This window comes from Jaculus jaculus, chromosome 5 (genome assembly GCF_020740685.1).
Source record: "Jaculus jaculus isolate mJacJac1 chromosome 5, mJacJac1.mat.Y.cur, whole genome shotgun sequence".
Lineage (NCBI taxonomy): Eukaryota > Metazoa > Chordata > Mammalia > Rodentia > Dipodidae > Jaculus > Jaculus jaculus.
The window spans coordinates 158,239,160-158,254,636 of record NC_059106.1 but is presented as its reverse complement, the minus strand read 5'-3'; the positions used below and the strand labels follow the sequence as shown (position 1 = coordinate 158,254,636).

General features: G+C 43.9%; 1 protein-coding gene across 1 annotated transcript; it reads left to right on the top strand.

The window, feature by feature from the left end:
• The first annotated feature begins 5,539 nt into the window (after window positions 1–5,539).
• Atp5po (ATP synthase peripheral stalk subunit OSCP) lies at window positions 5,540–15,237 on the top strand. The gene is made up of 7 exons (XM_004654459.2): window positions 5,540–5,648; window positions 6,912–6,962; window positions 8,914–9,024; window positions 10,879–11,008; window positions 11,822–11,934; window positions 14,554–14,640; window positions 15,054–15,237. Exons 1-7 carry the CDS (start codon window positions 5,613–5,615, stop codon window positions 15,165–15,167), a joined length of 642 nt encoding a protein of 213 aa, XP_004654516.1. The 5' UTR covers window positions 5,540–5,612; the 3' UTR covers window positions 15,168–15,237.
• Window positions 15,238–15,477: the final 240 nt, after the last annotated feature.

Sequence of the window (15,477 nt, the reverse complement as noted above, 5' to 3'; positions counted from 1 at the left end):
CTCGCTTGCAAAAAAAAAAAAAAAAAAAAAAAAAAACGAGCCTCCTCCCACTGCGGCTTGGCACGCCGAAAGCTCTAGAAGTCGGTTCCGAACGTCAGAGGCCGGTTCCCAACGCGGGCAGATGGCGCCCCCTCGTGTCGCTATCATCTTGCTCCTCGCGGTGACCTTGAGAGCTGAGCAGGTGGCCGCTTCGAGGTGGGCGCAATCCAAGGGAACTGGAGGGAACAGGCCTGTGCCCGAGGGTGGCCACAAGGCTGTGCGTCTCGGGCTTCTCCTGTGTCCTTCCAGTTTGTGCTGCAGACTCCCTCCTTAATCTAGTTTTTCTCCAAATGCAAAGCACTGAGCCCTCTAAGAAATGTTCTGTTTGGGCTAGAGAGCATGGCTTAGCGGTTAAGGAGCTTGCCTGCGGAGCATAAGGACCCAGGTTCTATTCCCGAGGTTCCACATAAACCAGATAGATGCACATGGTGGTGCATGCAGCAGTTGAAGGCCTTGGTTTGCCCATTCTCGCTCTCTCTCTCTCTTAAACAAGTATAATGAAGGTTTTTTTTTTAATTAAAATAGTTGAAATTAATATGGCTATGATCCCGGTGTTCCACGACTGATCAGCTCCCAGTCAGTGACCTCTGCAAATTGCAAGGCTGATGCAAAAAGCTATCAAGGTCATTTTCCCATACTGGAGGTTTAAACGGAAAGATAACGTTATCTGTACAGGAACTGCTGTAAGTAAGGGTTAATAGTCTGTGCCCCCAGATAGTAAGTGGTTCTGGTCTGTAATGAAGGGCTCGTATACAGTTCTGAAACTTAGAAAGGAACAAAATAAAGGCGAGTGAAGCAGAATTGCCTTTAAGAAAAATGAATGCTGCAAACACTTTCCAGGTCCTTTCAGAGTAAAAAGCTGAGCAGAGAAAACCTACTTTACTGTAACTTTTCCCAAAATCCATCCCGTCCTTGCTTTGGGTTCTGCAGCACCCAATACAAATTTGCTGGCTGTGGAATCTTGGCAGAAGCCAGTCTCTGGAAGGAGCCTTGTAGATCCCCTGGTACAATTCCTCCATCCTTGCTGCAACCAACCAAGTGAAAGTGATGAGAAAAAGAAAGAGGAGCAGATGCATCTGTCCCTTAAGGGACATGGTAATTAACATGTGACAAGACCATATCATCTTTTTTTTTCTGATGAGTGCTCACTGTCAAAAAATGCAGAATGTGGTTTATAAATTTTTAACTTGTACCATGAAATACTTTCTGGAAATCTCATTTTAATTAGTAGTTGGTTACTTAGTGAGTGAGTGAATGAGTTCTTTGGAGACAGGGTCTTACTGTGTTGCCCTGGCTGGCCTGAAACTGGATATGTAGAAAAGAGTTGACTTTGAACTTTCAACAATCCTCCTGCCTCTGCCTCCTGAGTGCTGGGATTACAGATGTGTGCCACCATGCCCAGTTTAAAGGCCTCGTTTTAATAATTCCATTACATGCCATTTACAGAGCCAGTCTCTTATGTTTGGACACATTTCTAGTTCTTTACTCTTTTAAAGTAAATATGATAAAGAACGGCACGTCAACCTTTGTCCAGGTTTCTGACAAGTATAATTTGAGAAAGATTTTTCCTGGATTAAAGAAATCATTTCATTTTTAATTTTTTTTTTTTATTTGAGAGAGAGAGAGAAAGGCAGATAGAGAATGGGCGTGCTAAGGCCTCCAGCTGCTGCAAATGAACTCCAGACGCATGTGCCACCTTGTGCATCTGAATTACATGGGTCCTGGAGAATCGAGCCTAGGTTCTTTGGCTTTGCAGGCAAGTGCCTTGACCACTATGCCATCTCCCCAGCCCAGGTCATTTCATTTTTAAAAACACTTGCAGTTGACGGTCACATGATGGCGCGCTGTTGCTCTCTATGATGGTATGTGCTGCCTTTGTAGAAGAAGGTCATTAGGCTGGAGAGATGTGACTCAACAGTTAAAGACACTTGCTTATAAAGCCTGATAAGCTGAGTTCAATTCCCCACTGCCCATGTAAAACCAGATGCAGAAAGTGTTGCATGATGTGTCTGGAGTTTGTTTGCAGTAGCAGGAGGTCCTGGTATGTTTCATACTCATTTTCTTTCTTTCTCTCTCCCTCCCTCCCTCCCTCTCTCTCTCTCTCTCTCTCTCTCTCTCTCACTCACTCTCTCTCTCTCTTTCTCAAATAAATAAAAATATTTTTATTTATTTTTTTATTTTTTTTATTTTATTTTATTTTTTTTTAAAGTGTTAAGGCTGATGGGCTCACGCCTTTATTTTATTTATTTATTTATTTATTTGAGAGCGTCAGACACAGAGAGAAAGACAGATAGAGGGAGAGAGAGAGAATGGGCGCGCCAGGGCTTCCAGCCTCTGCAAACGAACTCCAGACGCGTGCGCCCCCTTGTGCATCTGGCTAACGTGGGACCTGGGGAACCGAGCCTCGAACCAGGGTTCTTAGGCTTCACAGGCAAGCGCTTAACCGCTAAGCCATCTCTCCAGCCCAATAAAAATATTTTTAAAAGGAGGTCTGTTGGGCTCTGAAAGGCCCAGGCATGAGGTTTAGTGGAACTTCCTGAGCCTAGCTAAAGTTTGGCGACCTGTCTCTGGCCAGCTAGGACTCAACAAGACGCCTAATGGCTTCTGGCCTGCCACCTCCGCGTGGCAATTGTAATTACCATGTCAACAGTTAAAGTTTACTATTGGCCCTTACCTCTTCCCCCATCCTAAAATCCCCGCCTTCGTCCCCAACATGATATAGGCAACTGCTCTGAGTAATACAGTTTTTTCTGCAAGTTCCTGCACCGAAAAGACTCCCAACTCAGTGTGGTTTTTCTCCGGTGGCCAGGAGAGGTCAGGGTCGTAGAATGCTCAACATCCTCTCAACCCCTAGGGAGGAACCAGCAGGCCTGGTCCTTCCCTCGGCACTGCCTACCTATCTGATCGGGAAGGAGCCCGGCGGAGGTCATTGTAACACAAAACAGATAAGATAGGATGCTTGGGGTTTGTTCCCACTGTAATTCTGTCCTTTGACCTTGAGCAAGTCTATCTTTTTTTTTTTTTTTTTTAAGTAATCTGAATTTGTGCAGAAGAAAAGTGCTGTAACATCAGAGTATTAAGTCTCTTCCCTTCATCTATGGGACACAACTCTGTCTTCCTTTCCAACTCTCTGTGTTTGTGTAGAAGGGAGTGCGGTAACCTTCCAGTCCCTTCCTGATGACCGTCTATATGTGAGGTCCTGGCCTGCATTGCACTGATTTGCCTGCTCTGAGAGTCCACTGAGCTCGAAGAATCCAAGAGCAGACAGCATGGAGGTTTGTCTATTAAGGCATCAGACTTCAGGGCCTCACTATTTCTCCCTTTGTTCATGTCACTAAGACACATTAGCATCAAAGTCCCATGCCAAGAAACAATCCTTCTAATGTGTTCACTCATTCATCCAAACAAGGTGGTAGGAAGACACAAGACCTGGGCAAAGGTGCTTAAATGTGAGGTCCTGGCTATCATTTCCTAGATGAGCTCTACCCAAGACCCATGCAGTTTCACCACCCATAAAACAAAAGAATATCTGGCCTGCGAGCCATCCTGAGACTCAAATGCAAATGAAACTATAGATTAGGAACTATTATGTTTAAAAATCATAGAATGGGGCTGGAGAGATGGCTCAGTGCTTAAGGCACTTGCCTGCAAAGCCTAAGGACCTGGGTTTGATTTCACCAATACCCATGTAAAGCCAGATGCACAAAACGGTGCATGTGTCTGGAGTTCACTTGCAGTGACTAGAGACCCTACCACACCCATTCTCATTCTTTTTCTTCTTCTCTCTCTCACTCTCTGTCTCTTTCTGCATGCAAATAAATAAATACATAAATAAACTATGTTTTAAAAATCATAGAATGATGAAAAGAAATATCCATTTGATGAACTTTTTTACAGCCATTGAAATAATATTTATGAACAACTTTTAGTTTGGAAAATTGTTTATAAGAGTATTCACAATCCAGGCTGGAGAGATAACTCAGCAGTGAAGGCACTTGCCTGCAAAGCCTAAGGATCTGAGTTGATTCGCCAGTACCCATGTAAAGCCAGATGCACAAGGCAGTGCGTAAGTCTGGAGTTTGTTCCTTACAGCAGATTGTGAATCTGCATATGTAATAAACACAAAAACAAAACAAATAATATTAAGTATAAGAGGGTCAATTGTCTTATGTACTTCCTGTATTTATTAATTACTGTGTTTTCCATAACAAACTTTAAGACAGGTACCCATTTTATAGGTAAGAAGTACAGAGAACTTATGTAATTAAGTCAAACCCACAGACCACTGAACTTCAAGCCTGGGCAGTCTCTGCAGCCTAAAAATATTCTGGACAACAATGAGCTACAGTATTGATAACAGTTGCCTCTGCGTGGCAGAAAAGAGGGCAATATATTCCTTCTATTGTATCCACTAAAAGACCATAATGATGAAAATTCATACCTTAAAAAGAGAGTGACGTAATGAACTAATCTGATTGCTACACTATGTCAGAGCAGAAAACATTTCACAGAACCAACCCTATTGTTAACACTCAGAAACACTGAGTTCTATTCTCTTATGGAAGAGAAAATTAGAGCATGGGTTGAAGATGGGGTCTTTTGGTTTTGTTTCGTTTTGTTTTTTCTAACCCAGGTGACCTGGAATTCACTATGTAGTCTCAGGGTGGCCTTGAACTCACAGTGATCCTCCTACCTCTGCCTCCAGCGTGCTGGGATTAAAGGCGTGCGCCACCACACCTGGCTGAAGATGGGTTCTTTTTTATAAGTGCAGAGAAGTTGGCCGAGGCTAGGGTTGATTTCTAAGTCCTGATGTCATAGTTGCTTACATGTCTATATCAGTTCCGACTCAACCCCACCCATAGCTAAACATTGGGGCACCAGAATCCCACACACCCTCAAAATCTAACCAGTCTCTCTGCTCCTGTGACACTGGAAAAGAAGGATGTGAAAGAACCATTGCAGCCCAGATAAGCGGGAGTGGTTATTGCTTCCGGAATTGCAAGGGTCATTTGTAGTTTTTGTTGTTTGTTGTTGTTTGTTTACACCCAGCATGAGAGGCAGGTTAAGGGCAAGACCAACAGATGTTAATGATGAACGTGAAAGCCATAAGAACCACTGGGTTTACCTAAATATAATACAATTTTTTAATATTTTTTTGAGGCAAGGTCTAGCTCAGGCTGACCTGGAATTCACTATGTCGTCTCAGGGTGGCCTCGAACTCATGGCGATCCTCCTACCTCTGCCTCCCAAGTGCTGGGATTAAAGGCGTGCGCCACCACGCCCAGCTCTAAATATAATACAATTTTAAACCGCAGATACATTCTACAAAGGGCCGCTCATCTTCAGATGCACGGCGAGCCGCTGGCTCCAACCCCAAATATCTGAAGTCCAGCCCCGACCTCCACTTTACTGAACTACAATTCCCAGCAAGCAACAGGCTACCACGCATGCGCTGTGATGACTTGCACGCACCTTGATTTCCCAGAGAGCCTCGCGGTCACCCCGGCGCGCATGCGCCCTGGCGCGCCCTCTTCCTCCCAGTGCGGTTTGACCTACAGCCGCCCGGGAAGAAGATGGCCGCCTCAGCAGTGACCGGTCTGTCCCGGCAGGTGAGAGAAAGAAGTTCGCGGGAGGATCTCTCCGGGGTTGATCGTGGATCAGACTCCGAGCGCCAAGGAGTGAGGCCACGGCCGAGGGAAACTGGCCGCCGGTCAGGGTCGTGGGGCCGGAAAAGTGGGGGGATCGTAGAGCGACCCCCGCGGTTCCGGCTCCCGAGCGCGAGCCTGGGGAGTGGGCGCGGGGCGGCGCGTGCTTGACCTTGACGTCCCCGGAGCGCTGCGGCGAGAGGCCACGGTGATAAACCTGTCAGGGGGAACTACTGCTCTGCCAGGAATATTCAGGACACCTAGGGCACATTCCATGTGTTTGGGAAAAATAAAATAAAATGAAAGCTTACATGTCTCGTCTTCGGCTGCTCAGCCAGTACATGGTCGGGTTGAAATTACAGTGCACAGCTCTGACATCCACCAGCGGGTTTTCCAGTTTACATTATTTTTGTTTGGTTTTTTTGTTTGTTTGTTTGTTTGTTTTTCAAGGTAGTGTCTCTAGCTCAGGCTGACCTGGAATTCACTCTGTAGTCTCAGGCTGTCCTCGAACTCATGGTGATCCTCCTACCTCTGCCTCCCAAGTGCTGGGATTAACCACACCCGGCTTAGTTTACATCATTTTTTACCCCCCAAAGAACATTGTCTTTCAATCCTCATAGCCAGTCCTGACCCAGGACATTCCAGAGCTGGAAGTATGTGAAAGTGACCTGTGCCCTTTCAGGTACTTTGTAAAATGCGGATTACAGCTCTCCCTTGATAGGGAAGATACCATCTCTAAGAATTTAGCCTGTTGCCGCATCAAACCCTGTGGGCTGGGTTACTCAAGAGAATGAATCTTTGGTTTTAGAGCTCATCAAGATTTTTCTAAGAAAGTACATGTTACATATCAAAACTGCAAATTACCCGTTTAATTGGAATTCTTCTCTGAGACGAGGTAATATAAATGTCACAACTTGAGTAAATTGTCTTTCAAACGTGTGTGCTTTGAAAGTTAGTATTTTTTATCTCTTTTTCCCTGTGTACTAGCCTCATCTCCCATCCTTGTCAAACTAAAAGGTAGTGAGTGGCAAGGCAATTTTCCCAAACAACTTGGGGATGATTCTCAGTCGGTAAATTTATCTGTAGCTCACATTCAGATAACTTGTGTGGTAATAAAAAGGAGCATAGGAAACTAATCATTTAAAGCCACTTTTTAAAGTTTTTATTACCGAGTTAAATGCAGACATCCTTCAATAATCTCAATGTTTTATTTCCTGCATTTTGAAGGTACGGAGCTTCAGTACTTCTGTGGTCAGGCCCGCTGCCAAGCTGGTGAGGGTATGTGCATTTGTATTCTTCTGTCATTGTAAAGCACGTAAAAGGGAGACTCGAACTTAGTTACTAAGTAAACCAGTGTAAGATATGTAATTCCTAAAATGTATGTGTGCCTGAGGCAGGGAGAGAAATGGTATTGAATACTTGTTGTGCGGTAGGTTCATGTATAACCTTCAAACAAGAACTTAAAAAAAAATATTTATTTGAGTGAGAGATAAAGCAACAGGTAGAGAGAGAGGAGGCACGGTAGGGCCTCCAGCCTCTGCTGTTGAACTGTGCGCCACTTTGTGCAACTGGCTTATGTGGGTCCTGAGGAATTGAACCCAAGTCCTTTGGCTTTGTAGGCCAGCACTTTAAACTGCTAAGCTATCTTCAGCCCAAGGCCTTTTTAAAATATTTTTTTTATTTATTTATTTATTTGACAGAAAAAGAGGGAGAGAGAGAGAATGGGCATACCAGGGCCTCCAGCCACTGCAAACGAACTCCACATGCATGTGCCCCCTTGTGCATCTGGGTAACATGGGTCCTAGGGAGTTGAACCTGGGCTTTGGCTTTGCAGGCAAATGCCTTAACCACAAAGCCATCCCCCCAGCCCCCAAAGCTTTTGTAAAAAAGCATTTTTACTAGTAACCCTCCAAAATAGGCAAAATAGCATTTTTTTTAATGGAAAAAAGCATTGCCAATAAAAGAAAGTGATATGCCCAAATTCTCACAGGAAGTTATTACATGAATTGATATTGAAATGAAAATATTTCATTTTCTATTGCAATCCAGTTGTAACTCCACATTGTATCTTATCTTCCCTTAGCTAATAGGGAATATTTGTACTTCACGCCTTTTTTTAAATTTTTATGTATTTATTTTTATTTGAGACAGGGAGAGAGAGAAACAGGAAGAATGGGCACACTAGGGCCTTGAGCCACTGCAAACAAACTCCATATGCATGCACTACTATGTGCATCTGGTTTACATGGGATCTGGAGAATCGAACCTGGTTCCTTAGGCTTTGCAGGCAAGTGCCTTAACCATTAAGCCATTTCTCCATCCCATGTACTTCACACCTTTGATTCAAACAAAATTAGTACTGGCCCTAGACTCCAGCACTCTTATCATTTCTTTTTTTTTCCCTGAGGTAGAGTCTCACTCCAGGCTGATCTGGAATTCACTATGTCATTTCAGACTGACTTCGAACTCAGGGCAATCCTCCTACCTCTGCCTCCCAAGTGCTGGGATTAAAGGCGTGCACCACCATGCCCAGCTCACTCTCATCATTTCAAAGGCCTACCAGCCCCTTTCTTTTCAGAATCAGACATTGTCTAATTGACCCCTGGTGAAGACAAAATGGTACCAAGTTTGACAGCGTTTTCATGGATTAATTCCTAATTATGACAGAATCACTTCAACACTCTTAGCTCACAGGTCAAGAGATGTACCAAGCTGTCTGTCGTTCTCTATCTACCAGCCATCCCAGTCCACTTATCACCTTCATGGGAAAGTAGCATAAAGGAAGGATCGGAATGCCAAATCTCTCTATGTAAAAGGATATGCTTGCAGGTTTCATAAGTGCCTATTTTCCTGGTTCTAATACCGTCAAAACCCCCTTCCAGCAGCATTTGAAACCTCTCCTACTTGGAAGTGAATTGTTATTGAGTTCAAGGAAAACACAAGCTTATCATAAATAATTGAATTACAGGAAGATGGAAGATACTCTGGACAGTTTTTCTGCCCCTTATTTTACAAGTGAGGAATTAGCTGCTCGCATTCAGAAGGGCCTAGCCAAGGAACTGACCCTTGTTTGTTTGAGACTTGCTGTCTAGGACTGATCTTTGATGGCACATTGAAACGGTTTCACATTGTAGATGTGTTCTTTAATTGTCAGTATTGCATTCTGTTGTTGACATGATCACATTGTCTTCTTTTTCCTTCCTCCTTACCCCACCCTTTTTCTTTCAAGCCCCCTGTTCAGATATATGGTGTCGAAGGTCGCTATGCCACTGCTCTTTATTCTGCTGCGTCCAAACAGAATAAGCTGGATCAAGTAGAAAAGGAGCTGGTGAGAGTAGGCGTAAGTAGCTTTCCTGTTCATTGCATGTTCCTGTTTGTAAGTCACTGCCTTCAGTCATTTTACTATGTATTCATAATAAGGTACAGCTTCATTATGTCATATAAAGAACTGTTCAGGGCTGGAGAGGTGGCTTAGTGGTTAAGGCATTTGCCTATGAAGCCTAAGGACCCAGGTTCAATTCTCAAAGTCACATGTAAGCCAGATGCACATGGTGACACACACATCTGGAGTTCGTTTGCAGTGGCTGGAAGCCCTAGCATGCCCGTTCTTGCGCTCTCTCTCCCCCCCCCCCCCCGTCTGTAATAAATAAATAAAAATAATTTTTTTAAAGTCCAGAAGTAACAACAAAAAATACTGTTTGTTGTAAACATGTTAAATGTAATAATGCTGTGTATTATTATCCTGCTATTGTGTAATAGAAACAAGCAGACACATACCAACATTGGGAACCCAGGATTTCTAGTTAAGAAAAGATATAGAAGGATAAAAGCAAAATAAGCTGGACATGGTGGGGCACGTCTTTAATCCCAGGACTCAGGAGGCAGAGATAGGAGAATTGCTGTGAGTTTGGAGCCAGCCAGAGACTACATAGTAAATTCCAGGTCAGCCTAGGCTAGAGCAAGACCCTCCCTCAAAAAAACTAAATAATTATAAAGATGTAATTTAAGAAGAGATTAAAAGGCCACCTTGAAAAAAGTTATGCCTGGGCTGGAGAAATGGCTTAGTGGTTAAGGCCCTTGCCTACAAAGCCTAAGAACCTAGATTCTCTCTCTTTCTCTCTCTCTCCCCCCTTCAAATAAATAAATAGTTTTTTCTAATAAATTAATTTTTTAAAGCACATGATTAGTTTATATAATATAGATAAGACCTTAAATATTTAATACAGTACATTATCCTTGTATAAATGGGGAGGAGGTGATTAAGTTTAACATTTCTAGACTAATATGGCTGTTAATTTCCATACAATGCCAACTCAACAAGCTGGAGAGAGAGGTCAGTGATTAAGTCACTGCCTCAAGTAGGAATCTTATTCTCTGTGACAGAATTCTGACGAGGGTCTTCCAGGAAGTGCTGACACAGTTGTTGAAGGCAGGCGGCACTGGGAAAATGAAAGGCCATCTGCTGGAAAGAGTGGTGTTGGGTTCCTTGGAACTCAGTCCTGATGCCGAAGGACAGCAAGGTGCTAGAAGCTGTATGTTGTCGCTGAGTTGATACTTTGTGATTTAACAAGGGCACAGTGGACTCCTGTATTTGTTCCACTCGTGGGTTTTTTCCCCCCACTCTCTCAGACCTGACAAGTTATATTGGTCCTCGGCAACTCTTAAAAGGAAGGGCAGAACGAGTGTCACCAGGACAGAGGGACCCTTCCAGGGAATGGCACAGAGGCCTGTTGTGCTCTGTAGGACAGCATTGTGAGGAAAACTAGCCTTACCATACTGTTTATGGTCAAGTATTATAATTAGCAGAGACTATAAGTATTTTCCTATACAACCAGCCTGTTTTTACAAGCTGTTCTTAAAACCTGCAGCAGAAAAGAAAATCTCTCTCAAGAGTCTACATGCTAGAATGTCCTCTTCCTTCTTGAGTACAGACATACTTCTAGAAGAGCAACTAGGAAATCCAGTGAAGGGCTGAAGAGATGACTGAATTCATAAGAAAGTGTGTGTGTGTGTCAGATACAGATCGCTATTGATAAGCATTCTGTAAAACCAAAATTCAATGGAGTAGCATAGATTGCAAAACCCTAATTGAGATGCATATGACAAGTTATACAGTTTTAAGTAAACGTATCAGAAGTGTGTGCAGCAGCTGGGATCATACATGCTCTAAAGAATTGTTCTTTGATACTTTCAGCAACTCCTGAAGGAACCCAAGTTGGCTGTTGCCATTCTGGACCCCTTCGTTAAGCGTTCCATTAAAACAAAAAACCTGAAGGACATCACAGCAAAAGAAAGGTTCTCCCCCTTGACAACCAACCTGTTGGGTAAGTATTGGAACTTTTTCATACAACTTTTCTTAAAGCATGGCTACCAGAGCCAGACATGGTGGTACATGCTCTTAGTCCCATAACTCAAGAGGTAGAGGTAGGAGGATCACTGTAAGTTGGAGGCCACCATGAGAATACATAGTGAATTTGAGGTCAGCCTGGGCTAGAGTGAGACCCTACCTTGAAGGAAAACAAAAATGAAAACATGGTCAGCAGAAAAGTGCTCCATGGTCCAGAGACATCAGCATCATCCCCGGCCTGTTGGGAATATCTCAACCTGTTGAGTCCAGATCCACATCCTCCCCAGCTTCCCAGGTGATGTGATTCGACAGTGAAGTCTGAGGAGCACATGTAAGGCTACTAAGATGTAAGAATGTCCAGTTGTGTAGGAGGAAGTTTCAGCCTGCAGAGGATACCAGTGAGTTTCACACCAAAAGAAGTGGTGGCTGGGCCTTGGATGTGGTGGTGTCTGTTAGAACATTTGGATTGCTTTTCCATGCATTTGTGACCAAGTCAGAATGTAAGTTTCAAAGTATATTCATGTCATCGTCTTTGAATGTAGACAGTTTGCCAATGTGGGGAAAGCATTAGAATGTCTGATGTAAATGAGAAAATCAGATTCCAGGGAAAGTGTAAGAAATCTGTGACAGGTGTGTGTGGTTCAGAACCCCTCCTCTACCACACAAGGCAGCTTAAGAAATAAATTATGTCTTCTTTTGTATTCTTAAAAGACATTGGATATGGTGCTTAAGACTACAAATTGAAATTGGCTTTGGGTGCGATTAAGTGAATTTCATGTCACTTTTCCAGGTTTACTTGCTGAAAATGGTCGTTTAAACAGTGCCCAGGGAATCATCTCAGCCTTTTCCACGATAATGAGTGTCCACCGTGGAGAAGTGCCCTGCATGGTTACCACCGCGTCCGTAAGTAGTGGGCTGTTGCTGCGTATCTGCCTCGTCAGAGTACTCAGTCAAAAAACTGGCAGAGGCGACTCTTCCCTGGGGAGGTTTGTGTTTTGTTTTATAAGGGGCTGTGAACCTCCACTTTGGAAGGACCGGTGTGCACCCTACTAGTGCAGCTGTACCAGTGACTGTTCATAGGGACTGTGGTCTGGGTTACATTGAAAGGATGTGAAAGTGTGTTACGTGTATGTTCCATCATTCTTAGAGATTAATTCATTGATGACACACAGCACTTGTGCACAGTTGTCAGCTGGTAGGTGTGTGGATGCACATGTGTGCCCATGCCTGTGGGGTCCAGAAGTCAACAGTGGTGTCTTACTCAATCGCTCTCCTCTTTTCTTTTCTGTTCTCTTCTCCTTTTCTTTCTGTCAGTCTGTCTATCTGTCTTTCTTTCTTTCTTTCTTTTTGACTCAAGCCCAACAGACTGGCCTTTTTATTTTTAATGAGAGAGAGAATGAATTGACAAGCCAGGACATCCAGCCACTGCACTCGAGCTCCAGGTGTGTGCACACCTGCGTCATCTTGTGCATCTGGCTTACGTGGGATTTGGAGAGTTGAGTATGGGTCCTTAGGCTTCGCAAGCAAGCTCCTTAACTACTCAGCCATCTCTCCCGCCCATCTACTTTACTTTTTTTTTTTTTTCTTTTTTTGGTTTCCTGAGGTAGGGTCTCACTCTATTCCAGGCTGACCTGGAATTCACTATGTAGTCTCAGGGTGGCCTCGAACTCACAGTGATCCTCCTACCTCTGCCTCCCGAGTGCTGGGAGTAAAGGCGTGTGCTACCATGCCCGGCCACTTTGAGACAGTCTCCCACAGTGTATCAAGTGGCCTAGATAGACTAAGCAGAGATCTGTTTACTATTGCACATTGCCTGTGTGATGAGCACTTATTCACTAAGCGATCTCCCCAATCCTTAAAATTATTTTTTAATGTCATACTACATAGAAAACTAAACTACCTAATGTTCCATCTGTTGGAATGAGAAAGGGATAGAGTGACTGGGCCCATTGATCTGCTAGAGCTGTAATAACTAGCCACCAGGATTGAACTCTACCACATGCTGGGTACTTTGTCTGCAGCTAGCAGACGATGTTTTGAGATTAAAGTGCAGTTGTCCTTATCTTGTAGACCAGGAAACTGAACAGCCAGGTAATTAAGTAGCTTGCCAAAAGTCACGCAGGATGGGATCAGGATTTGACCATGAACTTCTCAGAAGTCCGTGTTCCTTAAATGACACTGTATAACTTTCTAGAAGCAATTTTGCTGTTACCTTAAATGTTATTTTATTCATAATATAGTTCTACCAGTACAGGATACGGTCTGGGGCATAAGCACAGTGGCATATGGTGCCTGTGCAGCGCGTGACTCTTGTAGATGAGTTCATGAGCACAGTGTCAGTGGCTTTCTAGGGGCTCTTGTACAGCCGGCCCTGTGCTGAACCACCAACACTGAGGCGTGTCAGGGCGCGGCCACTCCCTGCTCCTCCAGTACTTCAGACAGGAGTCACAAGATCTGTCTCGGTGCCGCCTGTTGTCGTTTTTCCCTTTCATTTTAACTGTGGAAGTTCAAGTGGCTTTTTTTTTTTTTTTTTTTTTGAGAACTTATATATGAACATACAGCAATTTGATCATGCTCCCATCTTTTAACTCTGTGTTTCCTCTCTCCCCCCTTCCCTGAGGACGCTCCTTTTTCAAAGTAGTCCTTCTTCGTTTTGTTGTCTCATTCCTTTTGCACTCTGCTGTCCTCCATGTCAAAATGCTGATGGGCTCAGAACTGTGCTGATCTGTGTGTCATACTGGCAACTACTGTGGGGTCATGAATACCCCAGTTAGCTTATGTCAGGGGTATAGCACCTCAAAGTACTCCTACATCACCTTTTCCACAATGTTCCCTGAACCTTAGCAGCCTCTTCTTTCTACTTTGCTGAATTTTGAACTTGCTCAGTGTCTGCCACCGTCTTTATAGCAGTGGCTCTCTGGCTAGCAGTGAGAACAGCACTCCTTCTTTCCATCCTTCCCTCTTTCCATCCCTCCCTCTGCACTTCCTGAGCCCTGGTGGGTGTAATAGAGAGGCGGCATCTAGTGCTGACCCTGAGCTTTCTTTTGTCGTTGTGATGAGTCTTCCCCAGTATTTGCCACAATCTGTAAACAAAAGGTTCACCAACTAAGAGTGAGAACAGCATTAATCAAAGGACTTAAACATACACACTGAGGTTTTTTTTTGGGGGGGGGGGGCGGTTTGAGGTCTCACTGGCATTCACTATGCAGTCTCAGGATACCCTCAAACTCACAGCAGTCCTCCTACCTCTGCCTCCTGAGTACTGGGATTAAAGGTGTGTGTTTTTTAGAAGGTTTTTTTGATGGGCATCATATTTCCTTTTAGCCAAAGAGCAGGGGAAGCTACCATGTCGGGTACATGGCCTTCCAAGTCATAGGCTTTTGAGTTCTCAGTTCTCAGTGCTAGGCATGAATTTCCTCCCACTGAGTGGGTCTCATATCCAGTCAGAGGGCAGCTGATACCCCATAACTTATGTGCCACTGTTGACCCTATGGATGTAATGGCTGCCGGATTCTTCTTCAGCCTTTAGAGGATGCTGTTCTTTCCGAGTTAAAAACAGTCCTGAAGAGCTTCCTGAGCCAAGGCCAAATACTGAAATTGGAGGTTAAGGTAAGTTCTTAATTGTTACGTAACGGTTATTATTTAGTAATCATATGTAGTATGCTTCCTTGGGTTGAAACTTTAGTACTGTAGAAAGTGTCAGTGAAAGCTGAGTCTGCGTCTTGTTTTTTCTAATAATTTATTTATTTGAGAGAGAGAAAGAAGCAGATAGAAAGACTGGGCATGCTAGGGCCTCCAACTGCTGTAAACAAACTTCAGACACATGCACCACCCTGTGCATCGGCTTACATGGGTCCTGGGGAATTGTGTCTTAAGTGTGAATGGTCACCTGGTTCTGTGCAGTTTCACACCTGCATTCTCCTAGACTAACCTGTTTGGACAGCATGGTTAGCTGTTTCGGGGCATGTTTTCATCCACCTATGAGATAGTGAAATGTCGCTTGTTCACGTTTTCTTTCCTAGACTGATCCTTCAATCATGGGTGGAATGATTGTCCGAATAGGGGAGAAGTATGTTGATATGTCTGCAAAAAGCAAGATTCAGAAACTGAGCAAGTCTATGCGAGAGTTGATCTGAAAGATTTGGCTTTCTGTCTCCAGAGAATATCCTAAAACTTGGAGCAACAATAAAATGCTTCCTGAACAGATGTTATTGTTTATCATCTTTTAAAGTGAGATACAAAATTTTGATCTTGCACTTATATCCCCACGTTTCAAGGTAATAAAACACCTGCTGGCCTGTGAGTTTCCGCTGTATCCGTTACTCTGAGAGACGCAGCCATTGGTAACACACAGCGCCTGCACTCTGTCCTGCTGCCAGACCCGAGCTTCGTTTCTGCTTTTCCGAGGTGGGTCTCTTACCCAGCTTGATCTGGAATTCACTCTGA